Source organism: Rhinocladiella mackenziei (assembly GCF_000835555.1).
Source record: "Rhinocladiella mackenziei CBS 650.93 unplaced genomic scaffold supercont1.2, whole genome shotgun sequence".
Taxonomy (NCBI): Eukaryota; Fungi; Ascomycota; class Eurotiomycetes; order Chaetothyriales; family Herpotrichiellaceae; genus Rhinocladiella; species Rhinocladiella mackenziei.
The window spans coordinates 4,989,342-5,012,726 of NW_013550603.1; the positions used below are offsets into that span (position 1 = coordinate 4,989,342).

The 23,385-nt window shown below is 48.4% G+C and overlaps 7 protein-coding genes across 7 annotated transcripts; 6 read left to right on the plus strand and 1 right to left on the minus strand.

The window, feature by feature from the left end:
• Positions 1-333: 333 nt before the first annotated feature.
• Z518_03555 (uncharacterized protein) lies at positions 334-1,311 on the plus strand (the record flags this gene model as incomplete). Its single annotated transcript, XM_013420580.1, has 2 exons — positions 334-379; positions 443-1,311. 2 exons carry the CDS (start codon positions 334-336, stop codon positions 1,309-1,311), a joined length of 915 nt encoding a protein of 304 aa, XP_013276034.1.
• Positions 1,312-1,940: 629 nt separating this feature from the next.
• Positions 1,941-3,068, plus strand: Z518_03556 (uncharacterized protein; the record flags this gene model as incomplete). Its single annotated transcript, XM_013420581.1, has 1 exon — positions 1,941-3,068. The coding sequence occupies one exon, from the start codon at positions 1,941-1,943 to the stop codon at positions 3,066-3,068; it is 1,128 nt and encodes a 375-aa protein (XP_013276035.1).
• Positions 3,069-5,030: 1,962 nt separating this feature from the next.
• On the minus strand, positions 5,031-6,225 carry Z518_03557 (uncharacterized protein; the record flags this gene model as incomplete). Its single annotated transcript, XM_013420582.1, has 4 exons — positions 5,031-5,102; positions 5,175-5,683; positions 5,760-5,949; positions 6,028-6,225. 4 exons carry the CDS (start codon positions 6,223-6,225, stop codon positions 5,031-5,033), a joined length of 969 nt encoding a protein of 322 aa, XP_013276036.1.
• Positions 6,226-6,852: 627 nt separating this feature from the next.
• Positions 6,853-9,073, plus strand: Z518_03558 (uncharacterized protein; the record flags this gene model as incomplete). The annotated part of the gene is made up of 4 exons (XM_013420583.1): positions 6,853-7,624; positions 8,493-8,548; positions 8,598-8,639; positions 8,702-9,073. The coding sequence occupies 4 exons, from the start codon at positions 6,853-6,855 to the stop codon at positions 9,071-9,073; spliced, it is 1,242 nt and encodes a 413-aa protein (XP_013276037.1).
• Positions 9,074-9,622: 549 nt separating this feature from the next.
• Positions 9,623-11,431, plus strand: Z518_03559 (uncharacterized protein; the record flags this gene model as incomplete). The annotated part of the gene is made up of 4 exons (XM_013420584.1): positions 9,623-9,831; positions 9,886-10,002; positions 10,056-11,180; positions 11,260-11,431. 4 exons carry the CDS (start codon positions 9,623-9,625, stop codon positions 11,429-11,431), a joined length of 1,623 nt encoding a protein of 540 aa, XP_013276038.1.
• Positions 11,432-12,495: 1,064 nt separating this feature from the next.
• Z518_03560 (uncharacterized protein) lies at positions 12,496-13,965 on the plus strand (the record flags this gene model as incomplete). The annotated part of the gene is made up of 2 exons (XM_013420585.1): positions 12,496-12,852; positions 12,904-13,965. 2 exons carry the CDS (start codon positions 12,496-12,498, stop codon positions 13,963-13,965), a joined length of 1,419 nt encoding a protein of 472 aa, XP_013276039.1.
• Positions 13,966-15,065: 1,100 nt separating this feature from the next.
• Z518_03561 (uncharacterized protein) lies at positions 15,066-21,847 on the plus strand (the record flags this gene model as incomplete). Its single annotated transcript, XM_013420586.1, has 5 exons — positions 15,066-15,352; positions 15,499-15,790; positions 15,854-16,835; positions 16,916-17,532; positions 17,588-21,847. The coding sequence occupies 5 exons, from the start codon at positions 15,066-15,068 to the stop codon at positions 21,845-21,847; spliced, it is 6,438 nt and encodes a 2,145-aa protein (XP_013276040.1).
• Between the last annotated feature and the right edge of the window lie 1,538 nt (positions 21,848-23,385).

Below are 23,385 nucleotides of genomic sequence, written 5' to 3' on the forward strand. Positions count from 1 at the left end.
TCCTTTGCATCACTACCGAGATGCCTAGCGCTGAATGAACATTGACTATACAACGCCGAATAATGACATCAGAGCAAAAATGTTCTGGTTGTGTGTGTCGACATCGCCGAAAAGGGGGGAGGTCGGGGAAAGGGTGGGCTGCAATGAAGGCCGTAGAATTGGCAGTTTAGAAATAGGATTCCAGGAGATGCATACGATAAAAGCGTAGCCTGGTGCCGTAGTGGGCGACTAACCTCTCCAAACAGAACACATCATACTAAATCGAGATTTGGGTTTACAGAGACGCATCTAAGTCGATCACAGGGATACCAGTTTCGATTTCTCCAATCTACAATGGGTAGCCTTGGGAAGCCACACGCAGGGCCCCCTGCTCACATGGGTATGTTTCCTTTTTTTTGCGGTCTTCATGTGAAGCGACGCAGTTCTCGTTGACAATGGATAGGAATGAGCTTTACACCTACAATCCATCATGACACATACTCAGCAATTAACACCTCAGCAAGTGTTGGGATGGTGGGCAAACATGTCTTTCTTACTGGGGCCTCCCGTGGCCTGGGGAAGGGAATGGCCATCGCTTATGCTAAGGCGGGAGCCTCTATCATAGGCATTTCCGCACGGTCTGAATTGGACTCAGTCAAGAAGGAAATCGAAGATGCGGCAGTGTCGGTTGGCAGACAGGTTCCGAAGGTGGTGACTGTGGAGATGGATGTGATGGAGCCTGACAGTGTGCAACTTGCTGTGGAGAAGATCACGCCAATGTTTGAGGGTAGACTCGACATCCTCATCAACAATGCTGGCTATATGGAGACATGGACTCCAATTCAAGATGCCAACGTCGACGACTGGTGGACGTCGTGGAATGTCAATATCAAAGGTCAATTCCTGGTCTGGAAGGCCATGTTGCCGTTGATTTTGGAAGATGATTCCAGCCTCAAGACCATGGTCAACCTGTCAAGCATCGGGGCCCAAATGAGCACTCCTGGAGCCAGCGCGTATCAAACGGCCAAATTTGCCCTTCTCCGACTGACCGAATTCCTCAACGTCGAGTATGGGGAAAGAGGCCTGATTGCTTACTGCATGCACCCCGGGGCAGTGCCAACAGAGCTTGCATGGAAAATGCCCGACTTTGTCAAGGTCAACCTCATTGACACGCCCGAGTTGATGTCTGACACAGTGGTGTTCTTGACCCAGAAAAGGCGAGAGTGGTTGCGAGGACGGTACTTGTCTAGCAACTGGGATATGCAAGAGCTGCTGGCCATGCAGGATGAAATCGTGGAGAAAGACATGCTGAAAATGAGGATGGTGGTTTGAATATTCCACCGCCCTCAATTCTATCACGATCTGATCTGCCCCATTACAGTGTGCGCTTTGGCTTTCGGCATTGGATGGATGGTGGCATGCACGTAGCAGGGCGATTTGGTATCCTACTAGTTGCCTCTTAGCTTGTAACCCCTGTTGAAGGCGGGGGGAATTAGATCGGGGGTTCATTAGACGACGTCATTCTACTTAAGCACTTCGATGATTGACTTCGCCCCCACCCCCCCACCCTCTTGATGTGCTGGTGGGTCAACATCGAATTTTCAACACCGCATCTTCGGCTAACTCTTGTCCCCATATGCAGTCCACTCCCATACCACCGGTGTCTTTACTCGGGTCCGGTTCCACCAGGTTCGGGGCTTGTTATTATTAATCAAGCTTGAAATATGGGCAACACTGTACTTCACACGTGCAACGTGCTTCTCCCGTGATGGCGATTGACCTATACAAGTGGTCCAAAATCTATCATATTAAAATTGTCCACGCGCCCCCCGAGCAAGAGTCAATGGTAAGGTGCTTCAAGTGCAGTTAGAACAAAATTACTTCGCTAGAAAATTTCTTTCCAAGGCAGAACATCTAGCTGTCGATTGTCCTCCCTTTTATCTCGTTTGCCTCAAGACGCCATGTCGTCCGATACACTCGACAAGGCTGTCTCCATAGACTCTTCTTCTTCAGTCCCCGATTCTAAGAAACTGCGATTATCGTGTGATAACTGTCATGCCGCCAAAGTTAAATGCACCAAGGAGCGTCCCTTCTGCTCAAGATGTGCCATCTCGGGGGCTCCTTGTGTTTATTCCAAGTCACGAAGAGCCGGGAAACCTAAAGGCTGCGGAAAGCATCGCCCACGTTTCAGCAAATCATCCACCCCATCAGAGTTCAACAGTCGGCCAGATTCTCCAGTTGAAGATGGTCGGTTGAGTATGGACTATGACGAAGGCGCCTGGAGTGTGGATATACCAGGCACTGGTCGCTCCTCCCTTCTCGACCAAAGCTTCAGCAACCTCCACTCTGCAGCTGAGTCCACACGCTGGCTAGATCCAACTTCGACTCAAAACACTATTACTCACGGTAGAAACATGGATTTGGAAGAATCCTTTGCTTCTGCGATCAATACCACCACTTTCACCTCCGATTTCAGGATGTCGCCGGACTGGATGTCGGGCATGGACGCGACAAGAGCTACGGTCCCCTTCTCTACAGATAATAATATGGCGACCAACAACGCCATGTTATATAACGAATTCACATTTGAAGGCAGTATCCTAGATGACTCCAGCTCCGGTCTCGGTGGCAGCCCACCATCTTGCAATTGCCCCAACGCATTGCAAGAAATCCTTACTGCCCTCAATGGTGCCATCTCGAGCTTCGACCGGTTTCTTGCCATCAACAAGTCCGCAGTTGCACGCATGACTCACTGTCTCTCCTGTCATTGTCTGCCTGATATATCCTCTGTCATGCTCCTCTCCGTCATCATCACCCGGATCGTGCAGTGCTACAAGAAGATCCGTAACGGAGAGTGTCAGGGCTCTGAGGAAGTCGGTGTAACCATGGGCATGCTCAAGATGGATAGTGAAGATGAATATCAGATCAAAATGGTTCTCATTCGTTCCGAACTGCGCAAGATTAAATTGCTCATTACCCGATTTCGCGATAGATTCGAGAATTTCCTGCAGGGCGCTGACAGACAACTGTATGAGGCGAACATGTCATTCCTGGAGTATGGATTAGACGACACAATCAAAGGACTTTAAACTTGCAATAACTTTTCCCATCGGTTTCTTTTGCCTTGTTCTTTGTCAGAGCCAGGTGTTGGGGGGGAAAGGTTTGTCGGTGTTGCAAGCGTTTTAACGACTTGGTGTATGGTATGTGAAAGTTTATCGCATATGATAATGACCGATACGAAGGAAAAAGGGTGAGAGAAAAGGATTTGAGAAATATATTGTAACCCTAGATTAGATGGGATCCCGCTTCTCCTCCCATATATCTACCAGCAACCGATAGAGAAAATCCACATCCCTCTCCAGGTGTCCTCTCTGGCTGTGGAGGAGGAAGTTGCAGCAAACGAAGTCATTTATTAAGATCTTGTCAACTTTCCCCTTAAATCTATTCTTACCCCCAACCACATTTGGTAGTAGGTTTGTGCCTCAGGATAGGAATACTATAATTAGGTTAAGTCAGCCTCGCGAGGTCAGACAGTTATGTGAATCTATGGGTGTTCCCGGAAGCTTATTTGTAATTTTCGAAAATTGAGGCCTCCTCTAGGCATCTGCCGCACTAAGATAGGTGTGGGAAAGGGACCGGGGTATATTATAACCTAACAACATAAGGCGAGGACAGGGGAAGGGAGGAAGCAAAATAACCCCATTGGGCACAAGGGGCAAACGAATGGTTAAAGTTCTACCCAATGCATATCCAGGGTCGAACCGGATATCAAATATTCTTATCTATGGTAACAATGTTCCCCGCAATGTAACAGGCTTCTCAACGAGCCGAGACGAGCCGGGACCGAGCGAGACTAGTCTCGCTCGGGCAAAACCCTAGCTCGTCTCGTCTCGTCCCCCTTGGGTTCATGGACCGGATTAACCATTTTCCGGGGCCTTCGCCATCGGATCCAGTCTATGGACCACCTAAAATAACTCTACTAATCACGCTCGACATCCCTCGTAACCGAGCGTAAACGACAAGCCTCGACGTCGACATGGTCCATGGATTGGATCCGATGAAATCCCCCCTTCGACCATCGGATCCAGTGTGTGGACCACCCTGACAAACTCAATTGATCATACTTGACATGATCCACGCATTGGATCCGATGAAATCCCCCGTCGCCCATCGGATCCAGTCTATGGACCACCCAAACAAGCTCGATTGATCACCCTTTGTAGGACCGAGAGAGGATTGATTGATTGAATCTATCTGAACAAGGCGCAAACTGCGGTGCACGTAACTAGACTAGTCCTGTCAAACTGGGGAACAACTTGAGATGTATTGAATGCTCTGTCTACCACCCAACCGGTCCTGCCAGGTTACTGGTATATATACACGTTGAGTTGACCCCTTTTCTTCTCCTATTTCTACCCATAAAACCTGCATAGGGGTGATAGCCTCCTTTTCAACAAAAGGGGCGCTTGCTACCATTCGGCCGATCAATGAGACCTTGTTCGACAAGTCCCAATATGGTCTGCTAATAAAATCAACTAGATTAACTACTGCTAACAAATAGTATTTATATCCACCTAATGGAATTCTAGACAACAGGCAACGATAGGCAGTAGCAGGGTGTAACAACTGTTGTAACACCCGCCGTGATATGAAACCTTGACTTACAAATTAACTATGGAAGCATTCCGGTGCTTTAATAATCAGATATCTCGAGGAAGTCTACAAGAAAGAAGAGAATAAAAAGGCTCCAAGGAGCGATCTAGCTACGCAGCTTGCAGTGAGTTAAAGAATAAATCAGAGAGTACAAAACTCAATGGGAACAATGAGTTGCAGCAATATATGTAAACAAGCTAGACCGTGGCTCGCCAAGGTCTTGCCCGCTCGTCTTGATCTCGTCTCAACCAAGACGAGACGAGACGAGCGCCACCAAAACCGAGCGAGCACTTAGTCCTGCCAAAATCGTTAAGCGAGTTTGTTCATCAAATTGTAATCTGGCCGATATTATATTATTCTCAATGGCGATCTCGTCAGGTAGTCTTGCATTCTGCATTCTAGCGCACCTCGGCCCACACAGAAGCCTTGGCCACGAACTCTTTCCAAGTCGTCAGAGGTTCATCCACGATCTGCAAAAAATGTCGTTAGCATGAGAAGAAAGACTCTCATGACTTGAAATGAGGGGGAAATTTGGTTCTTACCGATTGACTCTGCTTTAGATCTGCACCTCCAAAGTAGCCAAATTGAGGCATCAACAGCATATTTTGAAGCATCTCTTCCTGTAGAGGCGGTGGGAGGCCTTTGGACGCCAGCACTTTCTTGAACATCTCCTCAGGCACCTGCAGAGCCCTGCCGCCCTGGCCGTCCTTGGGTTTGACAGCTTGGAAGTCCGCAATGATCCGTTCAGGAGTGTAGTAACCGCTCGCCCCGTAGATACGAGCGCCCAGCACCTTTTCCCGGTTCAGCAAGATACCTTTCACGAATTTGCCGGTGTCCGCCTCAGTGTCGAAGAGCGGGATGGGGGAATTTGTGGGAATTGGCAGAGCGAAGTTGTATGGCCCCTGCTTATTGTTGAGGCTCTGACCAGGAATGTTGGACATGTAGAACCCAGGTAGGAAAAATGTAGCTGGGATACCGATGTCGCGAATGTATTGTTCAACATCTGCCTTGGAATCGAAATGTGCCACTTGAGAGAGCTTTCCACCAGAGACTGAGAGAAATCCAAGTGTCAGTATACATGATTGGTTTTTTTTTTTTTTTTGGATCAACGTTTTCCATCGGCTTACGTTCGGTGATGTTTAGCAGACTGCTCCAGATGAAATGCTGCACGCCAACTTCCTTGGCCACATCGGCCATGTTCTTTCCTTGTTGGACTTCAGCTTCAGCACTTTTCTTCTCCCAGAAGTTGGTGACAGCAAAGACCGCGTATGCACCATCCATGGCGATACGGAGAGATGGCTTGTCATCGCAGTCGGCCTGCAAACGGGAACATAAGTCAGCACTGACCGAACTGCACCACTTGTCCGGAAAAAGAGAAAAAGAGATTAGACTGACCGAGACACATTCAGCACCCATCTTGGTAAGTTCTTGAGCACTCGGTTTGGAAGGGTCTCTGGTGATAGCACGGACAGAGAACATGGATGCTGTTTTTGGATCTGACAGGATGCACCTCACAACGGAGCCGCCTTGCTTCCCTGTAGCCCCAAAGACTACAAGGATTTTCTGAACCGATCCATTGGTAGTGCCGTTCATCTTGGAGCGAATGCTGTTCAGGAGTGTGGTCAAACTTAGGCCCATGTAGGTAGAAGTATTTTTATCTCCAATACAAATATGTAGGGGTTTATACTGGTAATGTAGATTCAGAAGTGTAGTCCAATGTTTGATGGTAGTTGTCCGAGAGTTTAAATAATGATAGGGCAAGGAAGATCAAGAAATTTCCAGATTTTCAATGACCCATTCCCTCTGATCGAATCCGAATCTCCAGATGCTCCAATCAGCATCTGACTAGGGCCCGAAAGATGACGTTATCATCCGATCAAACATCGGTGCTCGGTCACAAAATAACGCGAATGATCTGCGATTTCTCTCAGCCACCAATGACCCATAATTATTAATTCTCGGTCCGTATCTTCGGTGAACGACAATGAGTGCTACAGTATCTTGCATTGTTGGGATTCTCGACATGCAAAAAAATGTTGAACATTATCAATAAGAAAGATGCAACACCGAACTGCGATGGGGCCTGGAGATATTTTGAAATCAATCTTTTCAAAGTTTCGGATTTTTCAGTCATACTCAGGTGGCTGGAAAAGTGAAGACCCCCCCCCGGAAAGGCACAGAACACAGGTTAACATATCATCTGTTTGAAACTCGAACAGAATGACTTTCAGTCTACAAGAACCAGTTCCAACGTCTCGCTTGGACGGAAAGGTTGCACTTGTCACCGGTTCGGGACGGGGCATCGGACGTGCAATTGCAATCGAGCTGGGAAGAAGAGGTGCGAAGGTGGTGGTGAACTACTCAAAGAGTTCTAAACCTGCCAAAGAAGTTGTTCAAAAGATCATCGACTCTGGTTCAGACTCGATCGCCATCCAAGCCGACATCTCGAAGCCGGAAGATATCGCCAAGCTTTTCGAGGCAGCGCATTCTCAGTTTGGCAAGATTAATATTGTCGTCTCAAACTCCGGCATCGAACACTTTGGAAGCATCGACCAGATCACACCTGAAGAGTATGACCAAGTGTTCAATTTGAACACTCGAGGTCAGTTTTTTGTCGCACAGAATGCCTACAAATTCCTTAGCGAAGGTGGCCGTCTTATCTTGATGTCTTCGATCTCGGCCAATGTGAGCTTGAAACATCATGCTGTCTACGCTGGAAGCAAGTGTGCTATTGAGGCATTCGGGCGATGTCTGACTAAAGAATTCGGAGCTAAGAAAGTCACGGTTAATGTCATTGCACCGGGAGGTGTTGATACGGATATGGCAGCTGAGGCTGGCTGGAGGTACATCCCCGGCGCTGATCCTTCGTGGACTGCTAAGGACATCAACAAGTTTGTTTCATCTCGAACGCCTCTTCAGAGAATGGGTGTTCCTCAGGATATTGCTCGAGTTGTCGCATTCCTTGCTAGTGAAGATGGAGGTTGGATAAATGGTAGGCCTCTATGACTAAGACGATCTCATTATCTGCATGTACTTACACTTGAACAGGACAAACAGTCACTATCTCAGGCGGTGCAACGGCATAGGGCCCATCTCAGAAACGTGGGATGAAGACAAATGCAGGAACGACTACCCCCATGCAGTGACCGGACTTAGAATATATGATACTCCACACCTGTACAGCTATCAGATTTCCATAGAACAAAATCAAATCAATAGCTTCCACTGGCACAGGGGACTTTCAAGACGTAACGATTCATGGTGAACATTGAAAATCCATTCCAACCCCGAATACCTCTGTCGATTCGTTCGTTCTCTGAAATGGGATGCCGAAAAATGTTCCCGATTCTTCCAGTGGCCGCGTAGGACTTTACTATCTTGTCGACCTTTACCCTACATACGCCAGGCTCAGAGTCCTGTGGACATAGGCCACTCAACAACCCCATTAGCATCGGAGGATCCTTGAGACTCACCATGTGTGGTTGACGTAGTTGCTTCCACTATTTATCATATGAAAGATATCACATCATGTCGTGGGCACAAAATACCGACATCGGTCACCGAATTTGAAGTTACATGGAGAGAGGCCAAAGTCAGCATAGGGATAATGGCAATGACAATAACATTATCATCCTCTACAATGAATAAAAACGGTCTCAAATTCTCTGCCATCACAATAATCCAAAATCTCCAAGGATTAATATTGTGTCTTTAAAGATTTTGTGTCTGATTTGATATTCATCTAAGCAGTCATGGGTTCTATTGGGTCCATGAGTCCTTTGGGGAAGGAGAAGATTTCTTTTGACGGCATGAATTTTTGTTGTATTCTTTCATTCTCTCTATGCTAATGTGGGATCTAGAATGGCTTGATTGCAGCAGAGTTCTCTACGACTGGGCAGACTGTTACGACAATAAGGTTAAGCTGAAGCAAATCTTGATGTCCATCTAAAAGCTAATATTGGCAGAACTGGTACGGCTTGATGGATATCATTGCCCCACATCTCACAGTAAGACTCTCCCTCCCTGGGCAGTTCAACAGTTGTACCTCTATACTAATGGTAGAAAACAGATTGACTACGACAAAGTCAACAATGCCAAATTCAGCGATTTCCCTGCGGAAAAGTATATTGAAATGATGAGCGACCCCATGTTCTTAGGCGACCCGCTTATCGCCTCTCAACATCTTATCGGTGCTACGAAATGGGAAAAAGTCTCAGACGAGGAGATTATCTCGCATCACCAATCGAGAGCCGCACATCAACGGTGGGAAGACGTTAGGCGGAAGGATGTGGCGGTCAAGGGCCATGGACATGGCGTGGTCACCACATTTTACAAGAAGATTGATGGCCAATGGAAATGGGCTGGGATCAAGACCAAAGTCATTTGGAATGAGTTTGACTTTGAACACGTCTTTCGAGGTACGGCGGGAAAGGATGTTTAGAAACAGAGACCGCAAGTCCATTTGTTTGGGTGTGTTGGGTGCAGCTGTAATTTGTGCACGCTTCTCGTCAATTTCCATAGCCCGATACCTAGGCGTTCTACAACCTTCCCAGAACAATCAATCAATCACGATGCCATTGTGACACCCTCCACAGAATTCATGCTAGCTATCTTCCTTTGTGTTATGTCATTGTTATCGATACAGGAGGATGCGGGTGCTATTTAGCATGGACCGGCCCATTCCGGTTTTGGTAATTGCTGCCAAAAGCTAACGCACCAAGCTTTCGGTCACCGACTGCCCACATTTTGCTGCAACGATGCAGTGGAGAGGAGCTTTTTATTCGGTGTCCAGCTGCTGGCCAACGTCCTTTCATGCTCGTAATGCACACCGAGAGCTATGCTATGATGGCCTCCAGAAAACAATTAAAAAGGCTCACGTTCGGCTTGACATGGACCCTAGAAGCCGACTGTGTTTCAATTTTGCGCGAGCAACATCTCTTCGATCTTTTTCCCCCCTCAAGCTTCTTCCAGCTCAGTAGCACTTCTCAAAATGTTGGCCGAGATCCGTTCAAAGATGATTTGGAGATATATCTTCACCTGCACTTTGGTCGTGAATGCTGTCGTGGCGGCTCCTGCGTCCAATTTCAACAACCTGCAAGATTGCGTTACCGGTGCTCTTTCTGCTCTTGGAGATGTTCAAAAACGTGTGCAGACTGCTAAATCTGCAACCTACGAAGACGCACGTGTGGGTGCCATCATGTTAGTACAGCAAACTGCATTGCATTTACTTTGATCTAACCAGCTGTTCGTTAGTAAGCCTGAATTTCCGGCCATGATTGCTTTTGCCAAATCCGCAACCGAGGTCGGCGCTTTGATAGGATGTGCTGCAAATACCGGCTATCAAGCCGTCCCTCGTTCGGGTCGTCATCAGTTTAAGTCATTCCACTGTGTTATTAAGTGTCTCTGCTGACCAAATGATATAGCTTCGAAGGCTGGTCTGCACTGAACGGTTCCTTGGTCATCGATGTATCCTCGATCAACTATGTCAACATTGATGATGACCTCAAAACGGCCACCATTGGAGGTGGAACGAACCTCGGTCAAATTTACACCGAATTGAGTGTCGTAAACAAAACATTTTTGGGAGGGATCTGTCCCACGGTAGCTCTAGGAGGTTATCTTGGAGCTGGAGGATACAACCTACAGCAGAGGCAACATGGCCTGGCTGTGGACCAGGTCTTGTCTTTCAAGATCGTCATGGCTAATGGAGATCTTCTCAATGTCTCTCCAACGTCCCACCCAGATCTATGGTTCGCTGCACGAGGTGGTGGGACATACGGTATTGTTGTTGAAGCCACGGTGAAGATTATCACCCTACCAAGGTCGGCCATGGTGGTTGGTTTCTTCAACAACAAGACAACACGATATGAAGTAGTGAGGAAATTCCTCGACTGGGCACCTAAACAGCCAAGCGAATTCACCAGTCAGCTCAATGTCTATAGCAATCGGTCTCATTTCATCGGCTGGTATCTGGGTGGTACCAAGCAAGAACTACAGGCCATCATGGACAAATCTGGGCTCTTCGACGTCCCTGGAGCAAATATCTCCATTGCCGGAAACTGCAGCACTGAGAATTCTCGCATGTACTGGATGGATCCCACAACTACTTGCATTGATGACGATGATGCCTATAAGGCATTCCTCATGGTCTACAACACAGAACCAATTCATTTAGTACCGATCAAGCCACAGCTGCGAATCGAGGAGGAACTAGCACTTCCATCTGCGCCTCCAGCGGCGTTATGGCCTAGATTTGGTGTCATCAGCAAGACTTACTTCACTCTAAAGAATAAGCCTCTGTCCAATGACACACTCAAGGAATTCATCCAGAGAACTGAAGACCTTCCCGAGGAGGCCGGTTTTTGGGGGGAATGGACGAGTTTTGGCATTCCAAAACCGAATGCAAACACCACCGGCTCTTTCCCTTGGCTAGAGGATGCCTCGATATTGATGCGAATGGAGGTCTCATCTGGAAAGGATAAGAAGACATATGAGGCGAATCGCGAATGGCTTCTCGACTTTGAGAAGTTCTTCCGTCCTAAAGTTGGGTAAGGTTTTTTTTTTTTTTTTGATCTAGTACCGTGCGACCAGCGGCTAGTCGACTAATGTAGCGACTCTTCATTCTAGACACGCCAGCTATTCCGGATACATTGATGCGGACATCTCTGTCAACCCACTGACTGCATATTACGGCGATAATATCTGCAGGCTGATCAAAGCAAAGAAGTTGTACGACCCCGGAAACTTTTTCAGAAACCCATTCTCGGTCCCAACTACACCTCCGAAGGGCCTTTGCTAGGTCGACAGATTTCGTATTGGCTTTCATGTTGCAGGGTATCCGTAAACCATGGGGTATTGGTGTTGGGCAGCGCGGAAGAAAAAGGGGAGAAAAGGCCCGGAAGGAATTTATTGTATTATGTAATCCACCGTCATAATCGTCGAGACAAGGCTGCGGTGTGCGGGTTCCCACAAAATATACTAGAAAAGTGATAAACGTTTTAGCACTTGAGTACCTATCACGCAGGGAAGATGTTGGTATCAAGGGTCGTGAAGCAACCACACACGAAAGTCGACTCAGCTGATTCCCCTTTATACAGACTGTATGAGCCTCAGAGGGGAATGAAGCGCCTTGAAAGAACCCAATGGACTTAAAAGACTCTCACGCTGATTTTTTTCGTTTCTGTGACGATTTCCTCTCATGTTGTCTCTCTTTCTATTTCTTTCTTGCTCATCTATGCACTCTCTTATGTTTGTTTCGGACCCAGCGGAATAGCTTGCCTCCTTGCAAAATCCATGCTCGTTAGCACTCCCGTACACTAGGAACGATTGATATTTCATCTTTGAAGCATCAATAGAGAAGTATCAGCGCAGTATTGGTACCTTATGATGATGTCGCAGTCAACCTGGCTGCTATGTGGCGAAGACCGGTGATTCAGGCCTCAATGCAAGTCTGGACAACGTACTTCTCACAAAACGGCTGATTTAGCCATTTCTCTGGGTCAGGCCAAAAAATAATATCAGGTGAGATTATTTATCATCAAACGGCCAGATGGGCTAATTAGATTCGACGTCATCTTGATTAGCTTGTGTGCCTTTGGCCCAGAGTGACCGTCGTGGTGGCAATAAGGGCTTCGGTCACCGGTCGGTTCACCGATTGAGGCATATTCATCATGAAACCCTCGCTGATAGAACACCAAGTGGCCCTATTGATATCATCTCCGGTTCGGTTATAGTTTTCGGTTATAGTTTTTAGGTATATGACGCCGAATCGATCGCTCTGAGATAGAAAGGAAAACAGCCAATTTCTTGAGCTATTCGCCTTCAACAACAACAACAACAACGATACCTTGGCTCCTTTTCGCTATGGACTTCTGGCCTCGAAAATCATTCTCTCTGGCCATTGTAGGTGGTGGCCTCGCTGGTCTCAGCCTGGCTCGTGGTCTTCTCAGACGCGGTGTCAACTGTCGAGTCTTTGAAGCCGCACCGGCCTTTGCGGATATTGGAGCCGGTCTGAGCTTTGCTTTGAACTCCCTGGAGGCTTTGAAAGCAGTCGACCCGGATTCCTATGGAATGTTCCTGAAGAGGTGTGATGCCGTGTCTGAGAAAAAGGATGTGTATATGACCTATCGAGATGGAATGTCGGAGGACGGCCATGAAGTCACGACTCTTTACTGTAAAGGTTCCGGTCAGCGGGCCGTACATCGTACATTGTTGGTCAAGGTATGTCCTTCAAGTCTCATATGTTGAATGTCGATTCTGACACAAGTGTAGGATATGGTTTCTCTGATGCCAGAAGGAACGTTCCACATGGACAAGAGATTGGAGAGTCTGGAAGAGAATCCGTCTGGTGGAATCACGTTGACCTTCGCGGATGGCACTATGTTTGACGCTGACGCGGTCGTTGGTGCGGACGGTATCAAATCCAAGACTCGACAGATTCTTCTCGGTGAAGAAAATCCAGACTCTCGTCCGAAATACTCGGGAGAATATGCATATCGCAGCCTTGTGCCTATGGACGAGGCTGTGGATGTGCTTGGTGAAGATTTCGCAAAGAATGGCAATGTCAACATTGCTGATGGCGCTCTAACCACAACTTACCCTGTTGAGAGAGGGACCATGTTGAACGTTGTTGCAGCTCGTGATCAGCCAACATGGGAGAATCCGAGCTGGGTGATTCCAGCCAACAAGGCATCTATTGAAGAGGAATTCAAAGATACAGGTCCCAAGATGCGGCAAGTGGTCTCTCTTCTGAAAGAACCCCAAAAGTGGTCTCTATGGCATCATCCTTCTGCTTCGACATTCTACCGAGGTCGTCTCGTCATCGTTGGCGATGCAGCGCATGCCGCAACTCCACATCAAGGAGCAGGAGCTGGACAAGCATTTGAAGACGCCCTTGTGCTCGCCAATCTGCTCGCTAATGATAACGTCAACCGAGCCGAAGACCTTGAGAGCGCTTTTGCCGCATTCGATTCCATCAGACGGCCACGAACTTTGAAAGTGGTCGAAACAAGCCGAGAAAACGGCAAAGTGTGCATGAAAAAGGGCAAGGACACAGGAGCTGATCTGGGACAAATCAAGGAAAATCTGGACAAGCGATTCGAGTGGATTTGGTACGACAACCTCGACAGCCAGGTCGACGAGGCTGTGGGGAAATTGAAGGATATCCTGGGATCCAACTTGAACGAGGACTCCCAGTCTCCTTCGCCGCATCAACTTCTCGACGAATCTACCGTTGAAGCAAAATACAAAGCCCCACTCCTCAGAAGCAAGAGTTTAGGTCATGCGGCGTCGCAATTGGTAAAGGTGTTAAAGGAGTTTTTGCGGCGAATTTAGACCAGTTTGTCACTCATACTCCAGAAACCTGTTTGTGCAAATTGGGAGAACCGGGAGTAGCGCGGCCAAGGAGACTTAGTTCTAGCATACATGAAATTCCTTCCCCATAGACAACTCATGAAATGGATAATGGATTTTCATCAAAAATTCCACGCTCCTGCCTCCTCCAAATTCCAGATGACAGGGCCTGAAACATCACATCAAATGGGCAGGAAACGAGATGAACAGATTCAACGTAACTGCGAATCCCCAGCCATTTTCCGATTCTATCACAGCTTCTCCTATCTGACTAGATCAACTCTCGATGTCATTCCAGAAGAAAAGTTGCTGATCTGGAAGCAAGATCGAATTTGCCACAATTTTAGCACCGATTTTTTGAAGGCCCGCCAAAATACCTGGCACGTACTCTAGGTTCATTGAATACCACGTGTTAATGGGATGTTGCGGAAGTGGAGTCGAGATATGTCAGTGGCGAAGGAAGTCTCATGAACACCGGCGAACAATGCTCGGTGGATATCGTCTCTCTGGTAATGAGAACCACATTCTGCTGAATGTCTCGGTGCAAGAAACCAAGTTGGACAGTCATTTTGCCTCCCTTTGCAATGCATCCTTATGGCGTCATCTCGTCAATTCGGTGCAGCACCGCAGAGTCGCCGGATCCACCACATGCTGTAGTCGGCGTTCTTAGGTCAAGGGTCCTCTAGGAAACACTCCCCTAACAGCTTGAGTGTGGAACCAACTCCGAGGTTTCTGCTATACCTTCATCGAAATTTATCAATTGAGTTCAACGTTGAGCCATGAGCACGAATTGAGTCCTCCGATGTCATCGATCCTAAACCCACCTGACGTATGCTTCTCTTTGGCTTGCTTCTTTTCTTTTTCTTCTTATTTTCCCCTTCTGTATGGCATCGGTCGCCGATATCACAAGGTTTCGAGTGTTTTAGGGTGATTGTGTGAAATTGAACAGCACGAAATGGCCAATAATGAGTTCCGTTAACGTTTGCAAACACTTGATATATATATTGAATGACTTGCGCTGGAAATTCCAGTCAAGACCCGAATCCCTAAATGTTTTCATCCTCTCGTTCCCAACTCTTACCATGGGCCGAGACATCAAGGTCCTCCAGTTTGGAGACCAGTCGGAACATGTTATCGATGATTTGCGCGATCTCCTGGCAGTCAAAGATAACCCTCTCTTGAACAATTTCTTTGATAAAGCTTACATCACCTTGCGGGATGAGGTCGCCCATCTTCCCAATGTCACGCGAGGTCTCCCGGGTTTCACAAGTGTGGAAACGCTCCTGTGGAGGTATACCGAGTCTGGGGTTCAGCATCCAGCTATTGAGAGTGCCTTAGTCTATATTCACCAAGTAGCAAGCTTGCTGAGGTGAGTTTGTCCGGTCCCTGTCATTTGAAAGTGGACGAACACGGGAGTTGAGCGCCAAGAATGAGGGGTTCTAAAGCCTAAGCTTCAGCCTCCTCTCATGCCATTTCCTGCATCTTCAATGGCGCTAACATTGCTCTATGCACTAGGCATTATGGTGACGGTGCTGATTTGTACCCCAAGGCAGACACCACGAGAATCGTGGGATCATGCACTGGCCTACTCTCTGCAGCCGCCGTGAGTAGTGCGCGAACATATCGCGAACTTGTCTCGGTTGCGATTGAGGTTCTGAAATTGGCATTCCGTGTCGGTGCTCAGGTAGCTCAGGTTTGCGACGAACTCAAGCAAACTTCGCCTGATCCGGGCAGCTGGGCTGCCATTTTCCCCGGAGTTGGAAAAGAATCTGCATATCTGGTTCTTGAGAAATTTGCCAAAGACACTGTAGGTCGCCCATGTCACAAGCCCTCCTCCCGTGCGATATAGGCTCAACATGGTGTCTCGCAGAAAATTCCACCAACAAGTCGCCCATACGTTTCTGCTACCAGCCTAAACTCGGTCACAGTCAGCGCTCCTCCCTCCGAGTTGGACAGGCTGGTCAAATCTGGAGTCCTCAAATCAAGCCGACCGATTCGAATTCCCATCTACGGGCCATATCACGCTCCTCATTATTATAGTGAAGGAATTGTGACTTCACTGGTTAATTTTGTTCCAGAATCCGTCGCAAACCAATGGACACCACGTATCCCCATCATTGCCAATGCCAAAGATCATGTCTACCACACGTCGAATCTGCATCAGTTGTTGAAAGAAGTGCTTGATGACATTTTGCTGAAACCTTTACATTGGGATAGACTCTGCACGAATTGTGTAGCAAGTGTCTCCTCTGCAGATCCAGAAAATTGTCAAGTGGTGCCCATCGCCGCGAAGAATGCTTCCACTAGCTTGATCAACGCATTGACACAGAAAGCCAATTTTAAGGTGACTCTTGATGACCGAGCAATACGAACCACCGAAGATTCACATCGGTCGAAACCAAGAGGAAGACTTGGAAAGTCCAAAATCGCAATTGTTGGCATGTCTGGAAGGTTTCCTGATGCGAGCAGTCCTAGTGACTTCTGGGATTTGCTGAAGAAAGGTCTTGATGTTCATCGAGAGATCCCCAGTGATCGATTTGACGCACAAGCACATTACGATCCAACTGGCAAACGCAAAAATACCAGTCACACACCGTACGGTTGCTTTGTCGAACATCCAGGTCTTTTTGACGCCAAGTTTTTCAACATGAGTCCAAAAGAAGCCACGCAGACAGACCCTATGCATCGATTAGCTCTTATCACGGCTTATGAAGCTTTGGAAATGTCCGGCTTTGTTCCAAATCGGACACCATCGACAAGGGCGGATAGGGTCGGTACATTCTACGGCCAGACCTCTGACGACTGGCGAGAGATTCAGGACGGTCAAAACATCCAGACATATTTCATTCCTGGTCAGTTGTATTCCCCCAAACCCCCAAACCCCAAACCGTTCTCTAGACCTGATTCTAAATCTGGCCCTTTTCTTTACTAGGTGGTGTAAGAGCATTTGCACCAGGCCGTATCAACTATCATTTCGGATTCTCAGGACCCAGTTTTAGCGTCGACACCGCATGCTCTTCGAGTCTTGCCGCGATTAACATCGCCTGCAATTCTTTGTGGTTAGGCGAATGTGACACCGCCCTTGCAGGTGGTCTCAACATCTTAACCAATCCCGATATCTTTGCAGGTCTTTCTAGGGGCCAATTCTTGTCCAAGACTGGCAATTGCAAGACCTTCGATGATGGAGCAGACGGCTACTGTCGTGGAGATGGTGCAGGCTCTGTCGTTCTGAAAAGACTCGAAGATGCAGAGGCAGATAATGATCCAATCCTCGCTGTCATTCTGGGAACTGGAACAAATCACTCGGCTGATGCTGTTTCCATCACTCACCCTCACGCCGGTGCTCAGGAATACTTGTTCAAGAAGACGCTTACGGAGTCCGGGGTCGATCCACATGATATCAGCTATGTGGAAATGCATGGCACTGGAACTCAAGCTGGTGATGCAATTGAAATGGAATCGGTCTTGAATTCATTTGCACCGGAAGGCCGAAAACGAGATCACCCCCTTTACCTTGGATCCGTTAAAGCGAATGTTGGACATGGCGAGGTAAGTGCACTCAGTCGGTATCTCCATGGTGCGAGACACTGACTTTTTGTATCAGGCTGCTTCAGGAATTACAGCACTCGTGAAGATTCTTCTCATGCTTGAACACGATCTGATACCGCCTCACTGTGGTATCAAGAATAATATCAACCGTAAATTTCCTGATCTGGCTGCTCGGAATGTTCATATCTCCCGCTGTCGAGAGAGTGAATGGAAACGACCAGCAGGTGGCAAACGCCGCATGTTCCTCAACAACTTTAGCGCCGCCGGAGGAAATACCTCTCTCCTTATGGAAGACGGGCCATTGATGATCACCAATGGAGAAGATCCTCGCTCAACAACTCTGGTGGCGGTATCTGGAAAAACAAAGAATGCTTTTATCAAGAACACCGAGAACTTAATCAAGTTTCTCGCGCAAAACCGCTCCACGGATCTTCCTAGCCTCTCATATACGACGACAGCCCGCCGTGTTCATTACCCGTATAGAACAATGGTAGCAGGCTCTGATTTATCAACAATTGAAGCGGGTCTCAAGAAATCCTTGAGCTCAGACGTCTCGGCAGTCCCTGGTGGAGGTCCTCCCGTAGTATTTGCTTTCACTGGACAAGGATCTCACTACACTGCCATGGGCAAACAGCTCTATAACACCAACTCTCAATTCAGATCCGACATTGACCGCTTCGACTTGTTGGCTCAAAATCAGGGATTCCCTGCCATCTTGCCCCTGGTTAACGGAAGCGCAGAAATCGAATCTCTTGGCCCGGTCGTGGTTCAAACTGGGGCCATCTGCATTCAAATCGCACTCGTTCGATTGTGGGCAGCTTGGGGCATCAAGCCAGCCGCTGTCATTGGTCACAGCCTTGGCGAATACGCGGCGCTTCATGCTGCAGGAGTCCTATCAATCAATGATGCTATATTCCTAGCGGGAACCCGGGCAAAACTTCTGGACACACATTGTACCAGGAATACGCACGCTATGTTGGCCGTTTCCGCTCCCACACGGGATTTGGAAGATTACATCGACGGGAAGGACTACGAACTTGCATGTGTCAACGGCCCCAAGGCGACCGTGATCGGTGGAGAGTCCAGTAACATTGATCGACTGCGTGAAAAGCTTACATCGGAAGGAACGAAATGCACGAAACTGCACGTACCCTTTGCTTTCCACTCATCTCAAGTGGATCCAGCCTTGGAGGAATTCGAGGCCGCCGCTTCCCACGTTACGTTCAAAGCTCCCATGGTGCCTCTCATCTCACCACTACTCAGTGGCGTGATCACCGACGACAAAGCCGTCAACGCCACATATCTCAGACGTCATTGTAGGCTTCCTGTGAATTTCTTGGGCGCGCTGCAAGCCGCCAAAGATCAAGGCGTCATCAAGAACAACTCCATCTTCCTCGAAATCGGCAGTCATCCAATTTGCACGGGAATGGTCAAGGCTAGCCTCGGTTCGACAACGGTTGCACTCGCCTCTTTGCGACGAGATGAGGATGTATGGAAAGTGGTCACGGGAAGCCTCTGTGCTCTATACAATGCCGGTCTTAAGATCGATTGGAACTACTATCACCAAGACTTCCCCAGATGCCATAATACTTTGCGTCTACCCGCATACAGCTGGGACGCGACCAACTATTGGATTGATTATCAAAACAACTGGACACTCACCAAGGGCGAGGCTCCTGCTGTTAAGGTTGAAAAGACGGCCAGTCTCGAGACAAGCACTGTTCAACGTGTCGTAGAAGAGAAGTTCCAAGGCCAAAAGGGTACCATTACTACGGAAACTGATATTTCTCGCCCGGACCTCGAGGAAACTATCAAAGGTCACATCGTCAACGGTTCAGCATTGTGTTCCAGCGCAGTCTATGCTGATATGGCACTGACCATTGGTCATTACGTTCATCGCAAACTTGAACCTTCCAAGGAAAATCTTGCCCTGAACTGCTCTGACATGGTTGTTGAAAAGCCTCTTGTCGCCAGAGGTGGTTCCGAAGCACAGTTACTTCGAGCGACTTGCTCGGCCGATTTGTCTCAAGGAGTATGCAACATTCACTTCTACAGCGTTGACGCCAAAGGCAAGACGACCGTGGAACATGCTCGCTGTCAAATTAAGTATGGTGACACTGAGAAATGGTCGGTGGATTTGTCCCGACAAAACTACCTCATCTCATCCCAGGTTGATCGACTTCTGCAAAGCGGCCAAAAAGGTGAGCTAAGTCGGCTTCAGCGCAAAATGGCGTACAAGCTGTTCTCTGCCCTAGTCGATTACCAAGACGCCTACAAGGGGATGGCGGACGTCATTCTAGACAGTCCAAACCGTGAGGGCACAGCCCGCGTTGAGCTACCTGGAGGCAAGAATGGGCAGTTCTTCATGGCACCCTATCACATCGACAGTTTGTGCCATCTTGCAGGCTTCATCATGAATGCTAATGATGAGCTCGATTCGACTAAGACCGTCTTTGTCAACCATGGCTGGCAATCTCTTAGATTCACCCGGAAACCATCTCCCAATCGGACTTATCGTTCTTATGTCAGGATGCAACCTACAGGCCCCAACTCCAAAGACTATTCTGGAGATGTCTACGTGTTTGACGAAGATGGCGAGATCATTGGCCTGATTGGCGGCTTGGAGTTCCAGTTTCTACCCAAGCAAGTTCTTGACCGAGTCTTACCACAAGCCAGCGGTGTAAAGACAGCCGCCAGTACTCCAGCCAAGAAGGCTTCTCCCGCTCCAAAGAAAGCAGCGCCAAAACCGGCGGCGCCAAAACCGCGTGCTGCTCCAGGTGGCCCAACGACGCTAACTCGGGCTCTCGACATCATGGCCGAAGAAATTGGTGTTCCGATTTCCGAATTCACTGATGATTGCGACTTGAGTTCTCTCGGTGTCGATTCCTTGATGAGTCTCACAATCTCTGGAAAATTCCGTGAGGAACTGGACATTGAAGTGCCTTCAACGCTGTTGACCGATGCTCAAACATTCAAAGAGGTCAAGGACTTTTTGTCTCAATTCGACTTCAAGAGCACTCCAGCCCAGATGGAATGTCTGGATGATTCTTCTGCCGAGTCCACCGACATGTCCGGTGTCTCAACACCTTATCCTGGTGACTCGGATTCGATGACTTCGCTTTCTGAGATTGATGCAAAATCGACAGGCGAAGACATCGACAAAGATGACGACAAAGTCTCAGCAATCCGTGCTGCCATCGCAGAAGAGACTGGCCTTGACCCCTCTGAAGTGACTTCCTCCACAGAACTTGCCAGCGTCGGTATCGACTCTCTTATGTCGCTCCAGATTCTTGGTATCCTACGCGAGGAACAAGGACTGGACCTTCCACCAACCTTCTTCAGTGACCATGACACCTTTGGAGACATTGAAAGAGCTCTAGGCGGCGGAGCAAAGCCAAAACTTCCCACCGACTCCGAAAAGATGTCGACGACTCAAGTTGTGGAGAAACTCACCGCGGACAAATGCGCTGAAAAGCCGGCAGCCACTCCTGCCCGAAAGAGCAAGCCGAGTCGTCAGGCAACCTCGGTCCTTTTGCAAGGGAACCCAAAGACAGCCCCCCAGACACTATTTATATTCCCCGACGGTTCGGGCTCCGCCGTTAGCTATGCCACCATCCCACCCATTGCGCCCAAAGATGTTGCTTTGATTGGCTTGAACTGTCCATTCATGAAGACCGCCGATGAATTTGATTGCGGCATCGAGGGCGTCGTATCCCTGTACCTCGAAGAAATCCGACGACGACAACCCAAGGGTCCATACATCCTCGGCGGCTGGTCAGCCGGTGGTATATGCGCGTATGAGGCATGCCTACAACTCCAAGCCGCGGGCGAAGTTGTGGAAAAGCTGATCTACCTGGATGTCCCCTGCCCACTGCCTCCACAGGCCCTTCCGACGCGACTGCACCAATTCTTCGACTCGATTGGCCTGTTGGGGGCTGAGGGTGAAGCGCCTGCTTGGCTCCTGCCTCACTTCAGCGCCACAATTCGGGCCCTGAGTAACTACCGGCCACGATTGATGGATCCGGCCAGAGACCACATCCCCAAAACTTACACAATCATGGCCCGTGACGGTGTGTGCAAGCACGAGAACGATCCTCGACCTGAACTCTCCCCCGACGACCCACCGCACATGAGCTGGCTACTCTTCAACCGCACGGACTTTGGTTCCATTGGCTGGGAAAAACTGTTGGGAAGTACCGACAACATCATCTCCCTCGAGCCAATCTCGGATGTGAATCACTTCACTATGATGCGCGAGCCTCATGTCAGAGAAATTCCGAGCCGATTGCGGCAGGCGTTAGGGGTATCTGGCTAGGAGAATGAAAGACAACAAAGGGGAAAAGAAAGGAAAGAAAGAAAGACAAATACGAAATTGAAAAACAAGACTTGAGTTCGGGCCTTTGGAGAAGAATAGCATTGAGGATGCCCAGCAATGTACCTTAGGAGTAGGCGGTCCAATATCCGGGAATATGAATATGGAGTATTGGGCTATCAAGGCTGCAGTATGTTCGGTTTGTTATTGTACGGAATAGACATCGAATAGACATTGCTTTCCATAGCGAATCCTAAGGTGGAGGATGTTCCATGACCTTAGTAAGGCGGATTCCGGCTGACAGCCGTCTCGACTGTTTTCAACTTGCATTCTCAGGATTGAACAACGGATGAGTGTGTCTTTGTCTCCACTCGGGCTCATCGACTCTGAGCTGTCTTCTTCTAACGGCAGAGTGTCTGCAAGAACGAGGCAAATTATGTTTCTCAAATGAACCCCCTACAGTACTATATCTCATTGTGGTACTTGATAACCACGCCCCAGACTCTTAGAATCCCGATTCCCCTTTCCGTTCTAGGGGGTGAGCGTTATCGCTCTAACTCGCCCTGACTGTTTGCGTAAGAAGAGGAATTCGCGGCCGACGTATAAGAAGGAGATGACCTCCGATGATGAATCCTGACCTTTCGAGCTTTCAAGCCCGAGCAAATCACATGAACGCAATCGTATCATCCAAAGGTAATTTCGGAAACACGATGCCGACGTTCCTCGTCAAAGAGCATCTTTTCCAAGTTCTTCTTTCGACTCCAGGTTAGAATCGTTGATTGGGCCCTGTTCACCGAGGTTGAATGCGTTCTAGTCTGCATCAATATGGGAAAGAAAGTATAATCTCTTAACGGCCCATCCGACTTCCGGTGGGCCTATCCAAAAGATACATTCGGCGTCGACTGTGAATGCAGCAGCGTCTGCTCCTTACTACCTCCTGACCTCCAAGCAAGCGAGGCTTGCCGAATCCAGACCCAAATCCTGGACAATGCCATTGGTGATTCAGAGCACGTGGTAAGCACACCGCATGACTGTCTGCTAGATCGTTGTCATTTGCTCCAAGTTCTCGAGAAGTACAAAGGCGCTGCTGATGCCTTCATTGCTACACCCTATCACAACGCTTTCCAATCAGTATTATTCGCGGTGACCAAGCTCGAACGAGCTAGGGTATTTGTCGAGATGGGTTACTTTGGAACCAAGTATGGCCTCTGAAATAAATGTGACTCTGAGCGCAGACCCGACCGAGCCGAGATCAAATATTGCATGTTACGTTTGTCGTCGGCGCAAGGTTAAATGTGGGAAGGAGCTTCCATTTTGCCTCACATGCCAGCAATCCGCACAGAAGTGTGCGTACCCTGAAAAGGCTCAGAAGCCAGGTTAGACGATGCAGGCCATGGTTCACCTCAAATTGACAAAGTAGACCATACCTTGGCTTAGAATACCAATTATATGACCGGTGTATGGAATCGACTGCGGGGCGATGGGTGGTTCTCGCTTGTCGTGGCGTGGTTTGAGTAGATGACGGAGGAAGATGACTACCA